Source organism: Monodon monoceros, unplaced genomic scaffold (assembly GCF_005190385.1).
Source record: "Monodon monoceros isolate NGI ecotype Baffin Bay Population unplaced genomic scaffold, NGI_Narwhal_1 Super_Scaffold_4, whole genome shotgun sequence".
Taxonomy (NCBI): Eukaryota; Metazoa; Chordata; class Mammalia; order Artiodactyla; family Monodontidae; genus Monodon; species Monodon monoceros.
The window spans coordinates 47,973,933-47,996,210 of record NW_021703781.1 but is presented as its reverse complement, the minus strand read 5'-3'; the positions used below and the strand labels follow the sequence as shown (position 1 = coordinate 47,996,210).

Genomic DNA, 22,278 nt, shown 5'->3' with positions numbered 1-22,278 from the left:
ATCTCCCACCTTTTGATAGCCAAATTTGCCTCCCTGAATAGAGGAATGGGGACCCAAGAATGCTTCTTTAGTCCTCTTGACTCAAAGCCCCTTTTGGAGTTCTCCATTCCTCTCTCCAGGACAACAGATTAGATGCCACACAAAAGGAAGAACAAAGGGATGTGCAGACCAGGATCTCACAAGAGGGCAATCTGACCTATGACTCCAAGATAGCCAGCTATGAGGCAAGCAGGGTAAGCATCAGCGCCAGGCCACAATGGAAAAGGCTGGTATAATGAACTTGTAGGGGACAGGAAAGGGCATGAGACAGAGTCAGTATTATGTTGGGGGGCAGACAGGGCCCTTGATGAGGGAGAGGTCTGAAGGCTAGGTGATCAAAAGAAAAACGAAGTTAAACGAAGGGCTGATTGAGGGAACACAGTACTTACCACGATACTTCTTTTGGCTAAACCTTATGTTGCATAACAGCTAATAGAAAAAAATGACATTCTTCATTCGCCAAAGGATAGACAGATGGAGGAGAAAGAGGTAACAGATGCCAAGCCGAATGGAAGGTACCAAAGACTGTAGACGAGTAATTTTAATAAAACATAAGGCAATTATATTGGACAGTATCCACTGGCTATGAATCTACTGATGATGATAATCTGGCCCATTTTCAATTTGGATTTTAATTCACAGAAATAACTATAAAAGATATGATTCATGTTTATTTTACAAACCTGTGATTTCAGAAAACTGCTCTAAAGACCGCCTAGAGGGAAGAGGGAATGGGAAGACGTGTGTGGGATTAAGAGACACAAACTACTATGTACAAAATAAATAAGCAACAAGGATACATTGTACAGCACATAATAACTTTAAATGATGTATAATCTATAAAATACTAAATCACGACGTTGTACCCCTGAAACCAATATAATGTTGAAAATTAATTATACTTCAATTTTAGAAAAATGTTGTTAAAAAAAAAAAGACTGCCTAGAAAAAGGAAAGTACGTGGGAGTTTGTAGAGGTTATGCTGGCAACTGTGATCTAACTTCAGCTGTTCCCATTATGATAATTCATAAAGTAAAAATATAAAAAGAAATCATATGCATTTTGAACTATAAAATGTGTCCTAGATTACTACTTCATCATTAATAAACATATATATATTGCATTTCCACTCCTAAGCCATTTGAGGATGAAAAAAAAGTATAAGATATAACTTCCTCAATCTACTTCCAATCTCAATATTCTCAGAATAAATTTAATCACTCTGAAAATTTATGGAAGGTCTACTGGCAGAATACTTCACGCAGATGGCTTTGTAATCTTAACTAAAAGGGATTGGTCAGTGAAGTTTGTCCATTTTGTCATACATCTTTTACATTTACTATTTGAAGTTTTACTTTTCTGCGTTACTTAGGGAATAAGAAAATAAATAGCTGATATGAACACTGTACTTATTCCTACATAATATCGTTAAGCAAGGAAGTTATGGTCAAAAGAAACAACTTCCAAGAAATTGTCTAGACTGATGTTTTAAAATGTATGCCTTCTAGTTCCTACTGTGGGTTATTTGAAACTATGTTAATGTTATGTTTTTTAAACAAGAAAGTAGATTAATTTGAAATACCACATAGGACACTAAGAACAAATATGAAGATGTGAAACCACACCAAAGCCAGGTGCAAGGGCAGGTGCGGCTAGATAATTTACATTCCCCCCACTCCCACTGTAGAACACAAACAAACTCCATGAGAATGGAAACTCCATTTTTGTTCTTTGCTGTATCTCCAGCACCTAGAACATAAAAAGCACTCTGTAAATACTTGTTAAATGAGTGCTGAAAAAGGACAACCAAGTTGCGTTATGTCCTTCAGGCCATATTTTTTTCTAATCTCCGCCTCTTGCATGACTTTATCTTAAAGACAAAATCTAGGTTTTGCAGGAAAAATATCTGTGGTTTTAAAACTTCATTTGAAATTATACACTTTAAAACGGTGAATTTTGTTATGTGTGTAGTACTTTAAGAAATAAACTAAAACAGGGAGGAACTTACCACAGGGATTAAAATGGATACACTTATATAATGCCTCCTCCACCTTTCCTAGCTTTTTGTCCCTACATTTTTTAAATAACAAAATATTTGATACATTACAATTTACAACAGTGCCTTCTGTCAATCTTATAATGGATAGAAATTAGCAATGATGGAGGAATAGGCCTAGCAAACATAAGCAACCTGTGCTGTCCTATAGATAAGATTATTTTAGCATTTTCCCTGTCAAGAGCAAGGACCCACTGTAATTTGCCCCCGCATCATGAAACCTCCTTTTACTTGGCAGAACAGGCCATTGAAACAATGTTTCTCTGAAGTATCAGCAATGCACAGAGAGAATTATCAAAACTGAGCAAAGTTCTGCTCACATGTAGCAATTTGTTTCTTCCAGAAGAGGGTATGTTCCCTTTTTTCCCCTGAATCTTTTCTGAACACTGCATCATTTTTAAATGCAAAGAATATGTGTCACAGACTTAAGGCACGACTTCTAAAACAGTCAAGTCATAATTACCGTCTTGACATTTTAGACATGAACTTTACAGCAGAGATCACTCAGGAAAAATTCTCTAAATTATATTTTTACATTTTCTCTATATCATCAAGGAAAAACTAAGTTCATAATAGCTAATCAATGTATAACAACAGTCAATCAATTGTGGCATAAACAGGCAAAGGTATCAAAAACAATGTTTTTAAAAAATCTGTATTAAGCCATGGAACCCAACATCATCACACATTTCACCTACACCTTCTGTAATGAGCATAAGTTTTAACAATCCCTCTAAGGTTGCCTTTACTATTGGTGACTCAACCCCAACTAGATGACAGATAATACTGGCAGAGAGGCTCTTGTGAGCCTCTACAAAACAGTATTCAAAGATTTAACAATTATAATTCAAACTGTTTGCAAATAACACTGAAAGCCTGTAATATATACTAATTTGTTTTTTTGCTGAGGTTGATTTTATGGGAGCAAGTCAAGTAGCTAGTGAGTGAGCTTGGCTGACCTTCCAGTATTCACATCTTAAGGGCAACATTGTTCTCCTACATGTGTATGCTCTCTTTTATTTAGGGTCTAAAGGAGTCGTACATTTTTCAGTAGTATTTCACTGCATTTTACAGAGAATTTCAAATGCTATAATTGTATTTGCAATTTTAGAGAGTCACAAAGGTTTTTTTCGGGGGGGGGTGTGTGTTTGTGGCAGGATTTAACTCATCCATGGATCAAGAGTTGACCATACATTTCATGATCTGCTACATTCTTATAATTCAAAGTACATTAAAACTAGGCCTTTATAAAACCAAGTGGGGTCTAAAAATTTTGATTACACAAAATGCAGGGTTACATTATATCCAATTTGCATTATAAAAGACCATGCTATATAAACTTATAAAACTAGTTCTGGGGCTTCCCTGGTGGCGCAGTGGTCGAGAGTCCGCCTGTCGATGCAGGGGACACGGGATCGTGCCCCGGTCTGGGAAGATCCCACATGCCGCAGAGCGGCTGGGCCCGTGAGCCATGGCCACTGAGTCTGCGCGTCCGGAGCCTGTGCTCCGCAACGGGAGAGGCCAAAACAGTGAGAGGCCTGCATACTGCAAAAAAAAAAAACTAGTTCTGACAATGTTTATTATAATTAAATTATATTATAATTTATATATAAATTATTATAATTATATATTATATATATATTTTATATATATTTTATATATATATATTATATATATATATAAATTATTATAATTAAAATTATAATTCTGGCTAATAGTCAAAGCTATAAAGTTTTTCTCCCTCAGGGAAAACTGTAAAAACTCAGAAGCACTCATTGAAAAACACCAGAAATACTCTACTATATATAAATTACAGAAAAATCATGAGAGGAATTAAAACAAGAAACAAAAGCACTCATTTATTCCTTTTTTTTAAAATGTATTGAGCACCTACCAGGAAGGAGGCACTTTCCTGGAGATAGAAAGATCAAAGACATTCCCTTCTCTCACAGAACTGATGCTCAAGCAGGGGAGAGAACAATTAAACAATCACTTACGAAGTATGATAAATATGACTGATAGGAGTACACATTGGTGCAAAGAGCTCAGATGAAGGAAAACCAGAGAAGGTCTCCCAAACAAAGTGACATATGTATAGGCTTAGGGTTTAGACCTAAAAACTAAGGTTGGAATTAGCCAGACTTGGGGGGAAGTGGGGGAGGTAGGAAAAATGTTCCAGAGATAAAGACTTGGAGGTGAGAACAAAGATTCAGAATGAAGGGGAGTGGAGAAGAGAGAGAGAGAGATGCAGAGAACCTGAGACAAAATGAAGCTTAAAAAGGTAAAGCAGGAACCAGATCACAAATGATCTGGTAAGATGTGTTGGTTACGGAATGTGGCCTTTATCTTAAGGCAACAGAAAACTAAAGGGTTTTTAGCAGAAAAAAGGCCATATTAAAATTAGCATATTAGCAAACAATAATATAACTGAAATGAAGAATAAATTAGAAAGAGATGCCATGTGAGGCAGGAAGAGCAGAGTGGCTGCCGTTACAGGTATCTCGGATTAGAGATGATGGTGGTATGGAGGAGGACTGTGGTAATTAGTATGGAAAGAAAAAGACTGGCCAGAGAAAGATTAGAAAGGTTGAACTGACAAGATTGGATGTGGGGACTAGCTAGACTGGGGGAAAGGAAGGGAGAGCAAAGTCAAATATTATTCCTAGATTTCTGGATCTTGCAATCTGAACTTAATATTTCCCTTCTATTGGAAATACTTACAAGGTTCTAAAAACATTACAGTTTCTTTTCAGCTACACACATTGATATAAACAGTGCAAAAAATATTTTAGATTTGGTTCTAGCAAATATGATTTTTATCTCTTGAACCATCTTCCACCTTTTCTACAATAAAGTATTAAAATGAGTCTGTATTCCACACCAAAAGGAAATTTAGTTAATAAAGATAGGTGCTCAGTGCATGGAGAAGACCAGCTTGAAATTAAAGTTTGCTATCCAAAGTGAACCCTCAGATGAAAAAGTCAAGGACTGACAGTATCCCCAAACCAGAAAGTGTCTCAAAAGTGTCTTCTGTGAACCTATTATATTACCAAAATAAGCACAGGACTAGCTCTTTCATAAAACCATGACAGGCTTTCTTTTTACAGCAGAATTTGATAGAATTTTGGCAAGCTAAATAAAAAAGATCTATAGAAAAAAAGAGCACCACCCTTTGAAATCCTATGTCAAGAACAAAAAGCACTTGCTTTCAAAACTCACTCATTCATTCAGAAGTTTAGGTGCTCTAAACTTCTGTAAATAGATTAACATTGGCCAAGCAGATCAGGCGCTCTTTAATCTTTCATTTTGTCTCTATAAAACTATAACCAATACTGTGAACATATACCGTCTACTCAGGAATGAAATTTCAAGAGCTACTCATTCCCTTAAACGTTTTACCACCTTATAAACAGAATACCATATTAAGTTTGTATATCAATGTATTTATAATGTATGTATTTATATATTCATATGGGGGTAACAAATTAGATGGTACACCTTTCTGTCTTTGCAAAAATTGAAAATACTACTTGTATACTCCCGAGGCGATTTTACATATCACAAAATAAGAATTTCCTCACATTGAACGGATTCAACTAATCTATGAAATAAAAATTAGATGCCCCACTACAGGTATCTTAGGACCCCTTTCACCCAACTCCCATGGGTTTCTCCATGCACTCTTTTATCAGTTATCTAGGGAGTCTGTGAGGGATGGGTTATCATTTCATTTGCAAAACAGGAATGTGTTCAGTTAACTATGAAAAATGAACAAAAACTATGTTTTCTGAACTATCATCATTTCCCCCTTTCAGTCTATGTGGCAGAAGGACCCATTTCTCACGAAAACTAACAGTAAACTTGGCGAATCCTGACTGCTATCAGAGGGACTATCCCCTACATACACACACACATGTCCACTAACTTCAAGCCTCTGACAAAATGTACTCTCCCCACTCTCTCATATTGGAGGAAAGGAGAACTTTCCTTCTATAGCTATACAAATAAATGTCTTGCTGGCCTTTCTACAGTTTCCTATCGATGGGCATCGCTTCAAACTAGTTTAAGACTCGCGATACGTCTTTCACGCCTTAGGTGAGGAAGATGATGCTAATACAATAATTTGCTAAAGATTACAATCCTGACGACTGAATGTGTACTGTCAAACAAAGCGAAGAATTATACTGTAATGTAAGGAAAGAGTCCTCAGGAAAGAACATATCCCTAAAGCCGTAAACGCAAAATTTTAACATAATTAGAAGGCCACGTAGATAATATTCACTCAAAATCTCCCTGACTTCGACAGTTGCTACCAAGTTTTCCCGTGAAATGGAGGTTAGGGATCGGCCTTAAAATGCTCAGAAAGAGAAGAGACTCTCCCAGAACTGAAAGGGGGAAGAGAAACCAGAGAAGAGAAACATGGTGAGGAAAGAGAAAAACTAGCCCTAACGCGCCAAAGGGTCTATTCAACAACAAAAAAGACATTTTTGAACCGATTTACGAGGGGTAACCCGATCCCAAACCCCCGCAGACCGAGGGGCGAACCGCAGAGTCTGGGGAGGAAGGCGCCCGAGCCCAGTGACAATAGGAACCGTTCCTTTCTAGGAGTGGGGGCTCCGAGAGGAGACCGTGCCTCACCCGGGCCGCCTTCCCGTCCGCTCGGGAGAAGCTAGACCCACCTGGAAACCGCCATGGCCGGGCGCCGGCGGTTCGGAGCTCCCCGCGAGCGACGCGACGCGCTGCCGAGGCGCTAGTTTCCAGGGAGCGGAGCGGCGCAGGCCCAGGCCACGGAGCAGATAGGAGCAGCCGGTGCAGCGCAGGATGTCCCGGCGCGGGCCCTCGGGCATCTGCCCCGCCGCCTACCAGAGCTCGTCCCTGCCGCGGCCCGGGAGCAAGGGTCTGAGACGGCGGCGGAGGCAGCACTCCGCCGACCCGCACGACTTCAAACCGGGTGCCCCCAACCCCGCTCTTTGCTGACGCAGGCGTCGGCACGCCGGACTGAGCGTCAGCGCGCCGGAAGTGACGCCCGCTCACCGCCAGTGGCTCCGCTCCGCCGCTGAGTAGGAGTATGAACCCTTACGGCCTGGCGGCGCGCGCTGCCAAAAAAAGCTGTCTTTGCTCATCTAGAGGGGGTCGGTAGTCTTCATACGAGGCGAGAGAGGAGAAATGAGTCCACTTATTTTCTAGGGAAGGAAAAGAAGCGATCTAGCCAAGGTTCTGGGAGTTAAAAACTTTGCTTCTAATTCCTCACTGCCCCGATCCCCATCTCACCAGACTGCTTCTAGAGAAAGCAGAATCCACAGGACCATAGCATGCTCTAGTCCAGGTGGCGATGCCAGTGGGAGGGGTGAAATCCAGAAATATCTGCAACGGCACTGAAGACACGGCTCGAATGTTTGCCATCTATCTGCCATATGTTCTGCCTAGGTATTGGAGGGAAGGTATTCTGTCAACCATTTTGTCATGTTTGATTTCTTAATTGCTTGTGTTGTTGGTACCATGATTTTCTCAATCATATTTGAAAACTCTCAGCCATTTATTTATGTATTTATTTATTTGCTTATGTGGCTGTTCAGTCGCTTAATTAGGCTTTTAAACATTCTGTCACCTAGTGCAGGCCCTCATCACCTTAAACTTGATTTTTATGATAGTAGTCAAAGTAATATTTCTCCAGCTTCAACTGAGCCCATCTTAAAGGCCTCCAGCAGATTAATCTTCATGAAACACTGCTTTCACCGTGTCACTCCTCTGCTTATAAAACTTATCCATTGGCTTCTTATTATCTATAGAGGCTTTGCCTCAACCCTGAGTCTTTTTCATCTATAAAATGAGGCTAATGAGAAGTACTATAGAAATAAAATGAGGTCATGTATCTAGAAAAGCTTACAAGAGTTTATAAAGCATAAAGGGAAAGAAACTAACTTAAGAACCTATGTGTTAGGCATTTGGCATGCATTATCTCATATAATTTGTAGGCCAACCCTGTAAAGTAAGTTTTAATCTTCATTTACAGGTGAGAAAACTAAGCTCAGGAAGGTTAAGTAATTTGCCCAAGATACAAGCTACTAATAATATTTACTGTTCATTCTTAAACAAATATTAATTTGGCCCCTGCTCTATGCCAGACACTCTGCTCGGCACTGTTTTATACTATTAGACAATATCTGATCAAGCTGATGTTCACATGTCTTCATATTTCACAGCCTCCTCCCACCTGCCTTCTCAGTTCATCTAACACCACTGAAACTAACAAGCAGGTACATTTACTGATTGTACACTACATTCATTTATTCAGCCAAAATTAAGTACCTACCACATGCTAAACTCTATACTAGAGATTAGGGCTTCTAAAGAAACCAAAAACAGATAAGGTGCCCACTCTAGTTGAACTTACATTCTAATGGGAGGAAAGAGAGCAAACAGATAAACAAGAAAATATCATGTTTGTATGCTATGGAAAGCAGAATGATGGGATAGAGAGGGTGATTAGAGACCCCAGACTGGGTGATTAGGGGGAAACAAAGAAGGAGCTTAATCTGAGGCCTGAAGGACAAGAGGGAGCCAGCTACGTGAAAACCTGGGGAGCCTTCCAGATAGGGGATACATCTAGTGTAAAAACCTAAGAGAAGCTGGCTATCTTGGGAGACAAGATGGGAGAGGTAGAAAGGGGCCATTGTAAGGTATTTGGATTTTAGTCAAGCAATAGGAAGTCATAGGAGGGTTTTAAACATGTGAGTAAAATGATCTGATATACATTTTAAAAAATGTTACTCTTTAGTATCCAAGAGGTAATTAGATATATAGTTCTCAAGGACATATAGAAGAGAAGAAAAGGCTGGTGTTACAGATTGGTAAGGCATAGTGTAATAATCAAATATATTGAAGTCACACTGACTTGTTTTTAAATCCTTCCTCACCACACTTAACAGTTGTGTGTCCAGGGAGTTGTATAACCTTTCTAAGCTTCAATTGCTTCTGGGAAATGGGGACAATAATAGCACCTTATAGGGTTATGGTAAGGATATAATGAATATAAAGCATTTAACCCAGTGACTGAAACTTTAAGCACTCAAAAACATTATTAACTACATTGAGCGTTCTTTTTGTTAACTATGCAACCTTAAGCAAATGACTTACCTTCTATGTCTCAATTTCCTCAGCTGTGAAATGGGGATAATATTAGTACTGGTACACAACCCTTATCTGAGACCCTGGCTAGAGATGGTTTTCTGAATTTAGAATTTTTTAGATTTTGAAAGGTAATCCAGTGCATATTATGTCACACCCTAGCAGCTTCTAGGGCAGCACTCCATAGTCAAGTACATTTATAGTTCTGCAGCAAAACATATGAGTAGCCATACTAAGAGGACTAAATAAGAAACTCTAAATAGATGCATGGCAGTTTAGATCAGGTTTTGCTGCCAGATGAATTTTTTTAAAGTATCATATTCAGACCTTTTTCAATTCCAGAATTGTAAATAATGGATCATGAACCTGTACTTTGTAAAGTTGTTGTAAGGAGCAAATGAGTTGATACATGATACACTTAAGAAATACTAAGTGCTAAATAAATTGTAGCTATTATTATTTTTTTTTATCACCAGAAAGGTGGCTTCAAAAATCAATGACAGGACTTCCCTGGTGGCACAGTGGTTAAGAATCCGCCTGCCAATGCAGGAGACACGGGTTCGAGCCCTGGTCCGGGAAGATCCCACATGCCGCGGAGCAACTAAGCCCGTGCGCCACAACTACTGAACCTGCGCTGTAGAGCCCATGAGCCACAACTACTGAGCCTGCGCTCTAGAGCCCGCGAACCACAACTACTGAGCCTGCGTGCCACAGCTACTGAAGCCTGCGCGCCTATAGCCTGTGCTCCGCAACAAGAGAAGCCACCACAATGAGAAGTCCGTGCACTGCAAGGAAGAGTAGCCCCTGTTCGCTGCAACTAGAGAAAGCCCGCACACAGCAACAAAGACACAACACAGACAAAGAAAAAAAAAAACTATACCCAGTAGGGTGGCTATTATAAAACACACACACGCGCGCAAGAGAGCAAACAAAAAAAGTAAATAACAGGGGCTTCCCTGGTGGCACAGTGGTTAAGAATCCACCTGCCAATGCAGGGGACACGGGTTTGAGCCCTGGTCTGGGAAGATCCCACATGCCGTTGAGCAACTAAGCCCATGCGCCACAACTACTAAGCCTGTGCCCTAGAGCCCACGAGCCACAACTACTGAGCCCGCGTGCCACAACTACTGAAGCCTACGCACCTAGAGCTCATGCTCCGCAAGGAGAGAAGCCACCTCAATGAGAAGCCTATACAACACAACGATGAGTAGCCCCCACTCGCCACAACTAGAGAAAGCCCACACACAGCAACGAAGACCCAATGCAGCCAAAAATAAGTAAATTTATATTTTTAAAAAAGTAAATAACAAGTATTGGCAAGGATCTGGAGAAATTGGGACCCTTGTGCACTCTTGGTTGGAATGTAAAATGATGCAGCCACTATGGGAAACAGTATGGAGGTTCCTCAAAAAGTTAAAAATAAAATTAGCATATGATCCAGCAATTCCACTTTTGGGTATGTGCCCAAAAGAACTGAAAGCAGCCGTGGAGCAACTAAACCTATGCGCCACAACTACTGAGCCTGCACTCTAGAGCCCACGAGCCACAACTACTGAGCCCATGAGCCACAACTACTGAGCCCACGTGCCACAACTACTGAAGCCCACGTGCCTAGAGCCCATGCTCCACAACAAGAGAAGCCACCGCAATGAGAAGCCTGCGCACTGCAACAAAGAGTAGCCCCCGCTTGCTGCAACTAGAGAAAGCCTGTGCACAGCAACAAAGACTCAACGCAGCCAAAAATAAAACAATAAATAATAAAAATAAATTAATTATTAAAAAAACCTGAAAGCAGAAACTCAAATATTTATACACACATATTCATAGCAGCATTATTCAAAATAGCCAAAAGGTAGAAGCAACCCAAGTGTTCATCAACCAATGGATGCATAAACAAACTGCACTATACATACAATGGATTATTATTCAGCCTTAAAAAGGAAGGAAAATTTGACACATGCTACAACATAGATGAGACTTGAAGAAGTTATACTAAGTGAAATAAGCTAGTCACAAAAGGACAAATAATGTATGATTCCACTTATATGAGGTATCCAGAGTAGTCCATTCATGGAGACAAAAAGTAGAATGGTGGTTGCCAGGGGGTGGAGGAAGGTAGGAATGAGGAATTATTGTTTAATGGGTACAGAGTTTCAGTTTTGGAAGGAGAAAAAAGTTCTGGAGCTGGATGGTGGTGATGGTTGCACAACCATGTGTGAATGTACTTAATGTCACTGAATTGTACACCTAAAATGGTTAAAATGGTAAATTTGGGGGTGGGATGAATTGGGAGATTGGGATTGAAATCTATACACTCTGATACTATGTATAAAATAGACAACTAATGAGAACTTACTGTATAGCCCAGGGAACTCTACTCAGTGCTCTGTGGTGACCTAAATGGGAAGGAAATCCAAAAAAGAGGGGATATGTGTATACGTATAGCTGATTCACTTTGCTGTACAGCAGAAACTAACACAACATTGTAAATCAACTATACTCCAATAAAAGTTAATTTTAAAAACAAAATACAAAGAAGAAAAAAATGGTACAATTTATGTTATGTGTATTTAACCACAACTTATAAAAAGTAACTTCTAGTAAGACGTTACCCCTTTCTGACATGGCATAGCACATCTGTGTGCCCTTATGTTTGTTTTGGGGGCAATGTTTCTGACAGAAAGCATGGTCTCGAATGTCTCCTTTAATAATTATGACTTTCCAGTAGCCAACTTTTTCACTGTAATTAGGGGAAAATGTCACTAGATGTCACTCTTTAGCTGAAAAACTATTCCAATTTGGTTCAGTAGCCGATAGCTATAAGTAATTACAGAGCATCAGATAAAAGCCTGTATATAGTGCTTTGCTCATACAAATACGGTTTTCTGGGAAAGAGAAGGTTTCCATCTGTGAAATGTATTAATAAGCTACTCTGTTCATGAAATTTATGTTAATGTTTATTAACTTCATTGGTACTAATTGTTTTTCACTATAAATTGAGTTTGTGTAATTAAGACATAACTAAATTTGTAAGTGATAGTGAAACACAAAGCTGAAATGTAAAGATCATTTATCATTGAAAGTCAGGTGGCTTTACCACTAAATGATGTGTGGCATTGGGTAAGTCCTTTAATCTCTCTGATTTCACCAGAGTAGTAGAAACATCCTTTCTTAGGTCAATATACACTACCGTATATTTGCTCTGTGCTAAAACATATTTAAGTACATTCTAATTCTAAAATATTTTGGTTTTTATAGTAGTAATCAAATTGTAACTGTTGAAATACAATACCAATGGGAGTTCAGTAATAGAAAATACTGCCCACAAGAAGACATTAGGAAATATAATGAGACTTCTTGATGTCCTGAGGGAGTATTTTAGGAAAATACTTGTATTAAACAATTATAGTCAGAGGTATAAACTCTTGAAATAAAAAATATCACATTTACTACTGAGAACAGTTTTTAAAAGATAATGGAATATCCTAAAGTGTAAAAGAAAAATTGCTTTGTTTACCTGTAAAATTCTTAAGATTCAAGAACACATTGATTCTTAAAGATTAACCATTTGAATTGGTAATATTACACTATAATCAAAATAATTTTTTAAACTTCTAATTTTTGTAAGAAGTTTGTAATTGAGTTATAATACCTAAAAACAATCAAAAGACCAAATGCTCACTGCTGGATGAAATGCTGGACATTATAATGCATCAATAAATGAGGATATTACATTTTTATTAGTAGTAACAGTTATTAGGATTAAGAGTATTAGGATGAGAAAAACTATCAGAAATTGTGGGTGAAAATATAGAACTCAGAATGATATAAAAAATAGAGTGTAAATCGTGCCCAGTTAAGGACATTGACAGTTGTTTTGTTTAATTTCATTTTATTTAACTCTTAAAACTTAGATCTTTCTGTTTAACTTTTATCTTCACATGATTAAATATGTAAAAGGAGGGGGGGTGTAGTAGCTAAAGGGTACAGAGTTGCTTTTTGTGGTTATGAAAGTGTTCTAAGATTAACTGTGTTGATAGTTGTGCGTATGTGTGAATATATTAAAAACCATTGAATTTTACACTTTAAATGGGTGAATTGTATGGTATATGAACTATATCTCAATAAAAAGTAGGTGAAGGAAGGACTATTCAAGCTTTTTTTCTAATACTGCAAATATAGTTATGAATGCCTATTTTTAAAATAGCATTGAAAACAAGTGGTTTGGGGGTGAGGGATAAATTAGGAGTATGGGATTAACAGATGCACACTACCATACATAAAATAGATACACAAAGATTTACTGTGGAGCACAGGGAACTATATTTAGTATCTTGTAATAAACTATAATGGAAAAGAATTTTTTAAAAAGGAATATAGATATATATATGTATAACTGAGTTACTTTGCTGTATATCTGAAACTAACACAATACTGTAAATCAACTGTAATTCAATTAAAATAAATAAAATTCAAGTAAAATATGTAAAAGGAAAGAAAATGATTTGTTAAAATTCGCGTGATTATTTTAAACACTGGAAGCAAAAAAGATTTATATTTCATGTTACATTGCCACTTCTATCATACATCTGTGTGTCTGTGTGTCCGTGTGTGTGTGTGTGTGTGTGTGTGTGTGTGTGTGTGTGTGTGTGTGGCACGGTGGTGGGAAGTCTCCCAGGGAAAGAGAGAGAGAAGTCTGGGAGGGGCATAGTCGGGGAGGCCTGTTCCGTTCCATTGATAACACGTTCATTCACTGGAAGCCGGCTAAAACAGACTAATCCTTCTTGCAGTCATTCCCTCTATCTTAACAAGGCTCCGCCACCTCGCCCAGAACTCGGTAAGTTCAAAGTGCAGTAAAAGTGCGTTTTTCCAAAGAATAATCTGAAATGACATTGTAGATAATTTACAGGAGGGTGGAGAAGGGAGGGGGTGGAGGAAGGGGTGGAGGTGGTAATTATCAGGCATCGCTTTGCTATCATATTTGCAATGGGGAGAAAAACCTCAATGCGCAAATAGTTTCAAAAAGATTAGACAGTAATTGGCTTTTTCCCAGGAAACATCTTCAGAGGGGCCACTCGCAAACTGCTGCTGCCCACTGAAATCCGACGCCCAGAAAGTCTGGGGAGGAAGATTGGCAGGTGCCTGTGCTTGGGCCAAGGGCTGTGCCCGACTCAGTCAGTAGCCGTCTCTGCCTCTGTCCCCAGGTCTAAGGGATGCTGCTATCCTGGGCCTGCTACCACTGAAGCGCTCAGGGGTACCTGGAAAGCCGACCTGAGTGCAGACACCACGAGCCATGAGTCCTCTGAGGCTGCGAGCGTCTCTCTCGTTGCTGCTGCTGCTGGGTGGCTACCTCCTCGAGGGCGCCGGGAGAAACCAGGGGGCGGTCGGCAGCGCGGTCGAGTCAGCCCCGGGCCCCGCGGGCGGCTCCTCCGGTCGCTTCGTCAGCCCCGAGCGGCATGCGTGCAGCTGGCAGCTCCTGCCGCCCGCCCCAGGGCCCGCGGCGGGCAGCGAGCTGGCGCTGCGCTGCCACGGCCCGGACGGGGCGCGCCACCAGTGTGCCTACCGCGGGGAGCCGGGGCGCTGCCCGGTCTATGCCGCCAGCCGCTCGCACTACTGGAAGCAGGTGCTGGGTGGGCTGCGCAGGAAGCGGCGGCCCTGCCACGACCCCGCGCCGCTCAAGGCCCGCCTGTGCGCGGGCAAGAAGGGCCAGGGCGCGGAGCTGCGCCTGGTGCCCCATGCATCCCCATTCGTCAGCCCTACTGGGGCGGGCTTTCCCCGGGATCCCAAGCTCCGGGCCAGGAGCCGGGGGCAGCCCCGAGAGGCCGCGCGCAGCCCCACCGTAGGGGCCCCGCCTCCCCCGAACGCGCCGCCCAAAGGGAAGCCCTCTGAGAAGAAGACCAAAGGAGGCAAGAGAAAGGCTGCCTGGAACCCAGACGAGGAGCGATCTCTGGGGACCCGGCCCGATCCCGACGAGCTGGACGAGAACGCGAAGCTCACGGAGACCTACTGTGCTGAGAAGTGGCATTCCCTCTGCAACTTCTTTGTCAATTTCTGGAATGGCTGAGGGTGCGGGCCTGGGGAGGGAAGGGGAGAGGGAGGGAGGGGATCTGTGCGCAGCCCGGGAGGGGAAGCTAAGGGCATCCTAGGCCACAAGATACTGGATAGAGAGTGGGGAAGAGTCCAGGTTCTAGAATGGGTCTGGGGGGGTGGAGGTGGGGCTTGGGATGAGAGTATAAAGGCTATGGAGAGTCTCTGAGACAGCAGGGAAGTTAAAAATTATAAGGAGTCGACCCTGATTAAGAGCAGAAGAACTAGTAGAAACAGAAGTAGGCATACCCTAAATGTGCAAAAACTGTAGACTGGGGAGAGAGACGGGTACAGAGAGGCTGAAAAAATGAGCGGGAAAAATTGACTAAAATGATGTGACTCTCGTGCGGGAAGCAGGATACAATGTACACTGTTCAACACATTTCTATTAAAATATACTCATGAGCAGCTGATAACCTGAGCCAGGTTGAATTTTCAGTGCCATCTCACCTACTGAGCTGACAAGATTACCAACTTTTTTTCTCTTTAGGAATTAGTATGAACTTGGGTGCTCTCTCCTGTCATAGATGATCCCTATAGGGATCGAAGCCATTCAGAGCTCAAAATTGACTCCAGTGAAAAGGTTTTCAGCATGATTGCCTTTGAATTCTTTTAGAAGTGCTGCTTTTAAACAGAATGATGCCTAGTGTTCTGAAACTTTCCTATTAACCTTCCAAATTCAGAAGTGAATTATAAGAGTTGAGTGCTCCAGTAGGTTTTAAAAAACAATTCTCTTTGTATTTGATCGTATTTTTTAAAAAAGCTAAAATGTAAGTACATATCTCAGAGTCATTTGGACCATTATGGAAGTCATCTCTCTGTCTCATGTAATTAATTGTTAACATATTTCATTTTAAATAAGATGAAATGATAGACTTTGCATGTGTTAGGTGCTCAATAAAAACTGTACGGCTAGATTTAAAGAACTGGCAGGACAATGGAAATTTTGACTGCATTTGATCTAGTTCTGAGTATACCTTGAAGTTAGTTCCTAAAAACATCTTGAATTGTTGGGGAAAGACAAGAACAAGTCTGCATAAGGGAAAAATCACCAACTGACAAACCCTGGGTCCTATCATTGCTCTGTTTGGCCTGCATGCAGTTCTCTCATTTTTCCACTCTTCCTCCCTCCCTCCCAATTGGGATTTGTTGCTAGCATTTAAAAATTAGATAATTTCATATAAAAAGCCAGATGTCTGAATTCTCTTGTAAAATTAGATCTAATGACATTGGACACATCTTTCCACATTGCAACAACTGGCTGATGCTGAATATTGGCTGACCTCTTTAGATTAGATATATTTTCTTGGGTTTTCCCACTGCTGCTGCACGTCTTATAAATTGACTTTATTCATTTATATTACAGGGCTGAACCCATGAGACATTTAAGCCACCACCAGATATAAGGGTTTTTGGCTGACCTTCTGTTTTTCTCACCTCCTCTCCTTTAAAATAATGGTAAATGCAACAATCTTACAGATACTGAAGATCTCCTGAACTTTTTCCTCCCTGACCAGCCCCTAGAAAATGTAAACTATCTTTTACCTATTCTATACATTCTTCACACAATTGGCAAAACATTCAGATTGACCATAGTTTCATGCCACGTTTATGAATCACATTCTGAGTCACATTGACCATTAGATAAAATTCATCTTGGCCAAGGAAAGGAAGCTCAGAGTAGCTTGAGACCACCCCCTAAAGATAGGAATGCAAGGTTTGAGGGATCTTAATTCCCCGACCAAGGATCGAACTTGGCCCCCCTGCAGTGGACTGCCAGGGAATTCCCCAAAGGGATTCAGTCTTACAGGACACTTACACAAAATGCTGATCAGAAACTCTCCATCTCAGCTGGGAGCCACATAAAAAGAAATAAGCAAGAAATGTGTAGTTGTAGAAGGGAGAATTATCTGATGAGGAGAACAAAATACAGTGCTCGCATCCCTGACATGTAAGCAAGAGGGTATGTGTGATGTCCTTCGATGACAACGACTTGAAAGGAGATGAGAATGTTTCTGGTCTTCGAGGCTTGGGGACCACAGCTGCCCTCCCAGCTCCATGGTTTTCTTACAACTTCAAAGAGCATCTCTCCTTATTTCCTGCCCGATGCTTACAGCTGCAGAGCTTTGATGAACTTACCCCAAGTTTGTCCCTCCTGTGACCTCTGGCTCACCACATTCAAACTCTTCCCCATTTCAATTTTTAAAAGCAGGCATAAAAGCAGACCAAAGCCTTCCTTTCCCTTTTGTAAAGCAAGACAGCTGCTTCAGCCATATTAAAATTATTAGGTGGTCATTATATACAGACAACAGCAGTTAGAAAAAGATAATGTAAGGTGCCATTAATAATAGCAATCCAATTCAATAAATTCAATAAAAAATATACAAGAGCTACGTGAAGAACACAGAAATACTTCTGAGGGCAGAACAGAAAGACTTGAGTAAATGAAAACATGTGTGGATTATGATTAAAGAAGTCTTAACATTTAAAAATGTCAATCTGTAAATAATCTATACATTTAAACATGATAACAACAGACTACCAACAGACTACCAAAAGGATTTTTTGGTGTGAGAATTGGGCAAACTGATTCTAAAATTCCAAAGGAAAACCAAAACGAATTTGGGGACTGGAGGGGTGCAGGGTTGTATGTTTCAGAGAGCGAGAAAAAAAGGATGCTTTCATTGAGGTTAAGGGTACAATTTGAAATGGTTAAATATAGAATCTCCCCAGGGACTGCTGGCAGCACACTGCAAAACAATGTAAATGATGTGAGTGGACTGTTTCTAGGTAACCACAGGGACTCTCCATAGAAGGCCAGAAGCTTCCAACCAGCGTTTCAGTTGACTGTTGCCGCCTCTGAGCTGGGTGGTCATGTGATCGTGGAGGGGCTGAGGACCCTAAACCTTTGATCCATATGTTCTTTTGTTCCCATGCATAACGATCACAATGAGAACGATTCTTCTCCAAATCGAGACAGGGAGAGGGCCCTTATGCATTGATTTTAAGATGTGGGGAGAGAGGTGAAGGGAAGATGGCCAGTGTGGGATCCCCAAGAGGGTGAGATGTCACAGTTTATGTTTAATCATGTGTTAGTATTCCTTGGGAGTGCCACAGGATGAAATGTTTGCCAGCATTTAGAGGTAGCTCTTTACCTTCTCTCTTTTCTCCCTTCCTATTATTACTTAAGGCTTGGGAGGGCTCTCGATTAAATTTTAAAAAAGCAAAGCAAAAGAACACACTACACAACAGAACACACACACACACACACACACACACACACACACAGAGGATTGGAGTATTTTGAAAACTTACTGCCTGCAGTATGCCCAGAGGAAAGAAGTTGATTAGGACAGTCACGTCTTTCATTCCTTAGCTCACACCAGCAGTCTCCACCATGTGGGTATGCAACCAGCTTCTCAGATGGGTTTGGATGTTCCTGCAAAGCCCTGGTAAAATCCACAACATAAACCCTCAGGAAAATCTGGAAGGTGAAATCACTTTGAGTAACTGTGAATGGCTGGCACCTACACTGTTATAAAAACTTTGGGTCACCGAGAATGAAGGACCTCAGTGTAAGAGGACAGCACGTATGCCTAAAAGCAGGTGGGCTGCCTTAGGAAGGCTGGGGGCAGATTGAAGGCTGGAGAGCTGAAGTTATTTGCAGGAGGGATAATTAGCCTCATGGGACCAGCTGGTAGGATGTAAGAGGGGATGGGCCAGAAGGGGCCTCGACTGAGCCCCTTCGACTGCAGCCTCGAAATTTGGCTACTGTTTAATGGTAAATTTGTTCAAAATAGTAGAGGAGGCCTTCTCTTTTAATAGTCATGAAGTTTCATTTGCCGTTAAAAAATAATAATAGCTATTGTTTAATGTCAGTGATCTTCTTGAATTTTGAAAATAACTTAGAAAACCATTTAGACATGACTGGTGCGTTATTTTGGTAACGAATGCAGTTTCACAAAATTCTATATCAATAACATAAAAGTCCCTTTGTTTACCATTCTGTTGTTTATCTCAAAGTTTGCCATTAAATCCTAATTGAAATTCATAGACTTCCTGGTCCTTGTTAAATATTGAAAGTGAGAGCTCAGATCTAAGAGTGAGAAGGGTTAATGAGCTTGTGAACTTGTGTTGGTGGCCTGTTCCCAAGTCTGAACTCCGCATGTGTTGGGGAATAATGGCTGCTTATTAACCTCCCAGGCGGAACAGCTGGTGGGGATCAAAGGCACACTGCACTACATGGTATTGCTCAAACTGACTTCCCACCTAACCCCCAGGAAAGCGTGCCAGGTCCCCAGGGAGGGGTGGGTTGCACTAAACCCAGGAGCACATTGAAAGAAGGTCTGTCCCACTAGAGTTTCTCTGGAAATGTACCAGGGGACCCCTTGGGAGTAAGGGATTGATTCTCAGAGCTGTAGAAATAGGGGTGGGAATACTACGATTATTTAGGCAGAGGCATCACTCCAAGTAGCATTTCCCTCTTTAGGTCCTCCTCCAACATTTGCAGGGCCTGTGGCAAGAGTTCCAATGGAGGGAAGTCCACATACGGTATGTCTAAATATTAAATAATCGTAACACAAGCTAATGTATATAGTCTATTCTCCTATCTTGGCTATACCTTTGAACAACAGAATTCTAAATATATACGTATGAAAACTATAATTTTTATATGATTGAAAGTTGGTAAAATGTCCAAGACAATGAAACTTAATGATCATGGTGCGTGTCTGGGGTCCTCTTGATGGGCTGGTGAATGATGGATGAATAATAGTGACCTATATAATTCACAAGTTATTATATTGTAATTTTTTGTCTTCATTTCAGCAAAATTGCTAATTATGCTGTTTGGATTATAACGGCAAGATTTGTGCCAGAAATGCCAAATTACATAATAATTTTTGAGTCATCTTAGTTGTTAGGTGGCTTTTTATTCATTTCGATTTTGAGAAACTTCATTCTGCTGAGGCAGTAACAACTGAATTTGTCAATGAATTTCTTAGATTCAGAAATGAACCCGAAATTTTATAAATCACATTCAAGCACTGGTGTTGGAATTGCAAATGATAATTAACATTATTACAGACAGTAGCATAAAATATTTAATGTATTTGTAAAACATTTAAATTTAATCCTATAAATTGCTATCACTTATACTTCAGTGTTTCATCTCTTAAAGCAATATCTAGAACCATTCAATATCAAATTCAAAGTTTCCAATTTGTTCAAATCTCTCTTCAGTTGACAGGATACCTTGCTCTACAAAGGCCAGAAAATAGGCTCTATTGAAATTAGTTTAGAATCAGTTATGAATAAATCTTTTCCTTCAAAGTCATGCAAACATTCTTTTCCATTTTGATTTCCTTATGTTTTATTAGAATGTCACTTTTGTTCATATGTCACATGTGGTTTCATTCAATTTAAATAACCAATTTTCACTAAAATTAAAAAAGTATTTTTAATTTTTTAAAAAGTGAAATAGGCAATCTTGAATCTATATGTTGTTCTTATAAGCTTTTGATAACCTTATTAATAGCAAGTGATATACCAAAAATAAGTACGGAGAGAGCACATTTTAAATTAATTTCATTTTCTATCACCAACTACAATTTGTTCTTCATTTGAAGATCTGTTTCACTTAACTCATCTCACACATGTTCTGTCTTATCTAGCTTAAGTCCAATTGCTTTAGCACCATTTCATAGGCTCTCACATTGTGTGTCAGAAAGGTCAATTTTAATACGTACTTCATCAAGATGTGACATCTCTGGGCAGATCCAGAAAATAGAGCATATAATCTTTGAATTGTTCCAAAGAATGCCATTGCTACTAGCACAGTTGAGACCCTGTCTCCTGAAATAAAGTCAAACTATGCACTGCACTGCCCAATATAGCAGCTATTAGACACATGAGGTTCTGAGCATTTGAAATGTGGCTAGTCTGAATTGAGATGGGCTGAGAGTATAAAATACATACTGGGTCTCAAAAGCTTGGTACCCCTCCCCCTACAACACAAAAATGTAAGATGTTTCATGAAAAAATTTTATAATATTGCTTGCATGTGGAAGTGATATTTTAGAGATATTAGGTTGAAGAAAGTAAATTATTAAAACTACTTTTACCTGTTTCTTTTTATGTTTTTTTCATATAACTACTTGAAAATTTAAAATCACATATATGTGGGACTTCCCCAGCGGTCCAGTAGTTAAGGCTCCATCCTTCCACTGCAGGGGGCACGGGTTCGATCCCAGTTGGGGAACTGAGATCCTGCATGCCACATGGTGAGGCAAAAAAACCCCTTAAATTAAAAAATAAATTACGTATGTGACTGGTATTATATTTCTATTGGACAGTGCTGGTGCAGAACACCAAGAATGCTTCTGGATTTTTGTCCAAAATTCTGGTTTGCACATCTTTCCCTTAACCAAGATGGTATAGGCCTATTTTATTTATTTATTTAGTCCTCTTGGAGCGGCATGCGGGGGGAGAGGTGGGGGGGTGGATTTTAGTTCCCTGACCTGGGATTGAACCCACATCCCCTGCAGTGGAAGCGTGGAGTCTTAACCACTGGACCACCAGGGAAGTCCCCAATAACCTTTTAAATCAATACCTACAGTTGACATTTTATTTTCGTTTCTTCAATTCTTGAGTGAAAACCTGTGCTTTTTACAATAGGTGTGAAACTAATGAAACATTAGTTTGGACTGTTCTGGCTATAACTTTTGAAATCATTTTAATCAAATCCAGAAATCTGCTGTTATTTTCTGTAAATATTGTGCTGTTAGTGCCATGAAAAATATCGTGTCTAGCTGAATACTGGATATGTATTATTATTTTATGACTATTATGTGGATGTTTTATATTGGTGTTTAGTTGTCCTTGTGAAATAATATTTTTTAACATCTTTATTGGAGTATAATTGCTTTACAATGTTGTGTTAGTTTCTGCTGTATAACAAAGTGAATCAG

General features: G+C 40.1%; 2 protein-coding genes across 2 annotated transcripts in view; one reads left to right on the top strand and one right to left on the bottom strand.

Moving 5' to 3' along the window:
- The window catches only part of BTAF1 (B-TFIID TATA-box binding protein associated factor 1), a 92,852-nt gene extending 85,806 nt beyond the window's left edge, over positions 1-7,046 (bottom strand). Inside the window, exon 1 of the mRNA XM_029245212.1 lies at positions 6,775-7,046. Coding sequence (XP_029101045.1) covers positions 6,775-6,788 — 14 coding nt within the window. The 5' untranslated portion in view covers positions 6,789-7,046. The remainder of the gene's footprint in view (positions 1-6,774) is intronic.
- Positions 7,047-14,516: 7,470 nt separating this feature from the next.
- On the top strand, positions 14,517-15,287 carry FGFBP3 (fibroblast growth factor binding protein 3). The gene has a single exon (XM_029244716.1). The coding sequence runs from the start codon at positions 14,517-14,519 to the stop codon at positions 15,285-15,287; it is 771 nt and encodes a 256-aa protein (XP_029100549.1).
- The last annotated feature ends 6,991 nt before the right edge of the window (positions 15,288-22,278 follow it).

Bases quoted from the DNA above. Each gene is read 5' to 3' on its own strand.
- FGFBP3 (XM_029244716.1), top strand. From the start codon at position 14,517: ATGAGTCCTCTGAGGCTGCGAGCGTCTCTCTCGTTGCTGCTGCTGCTG.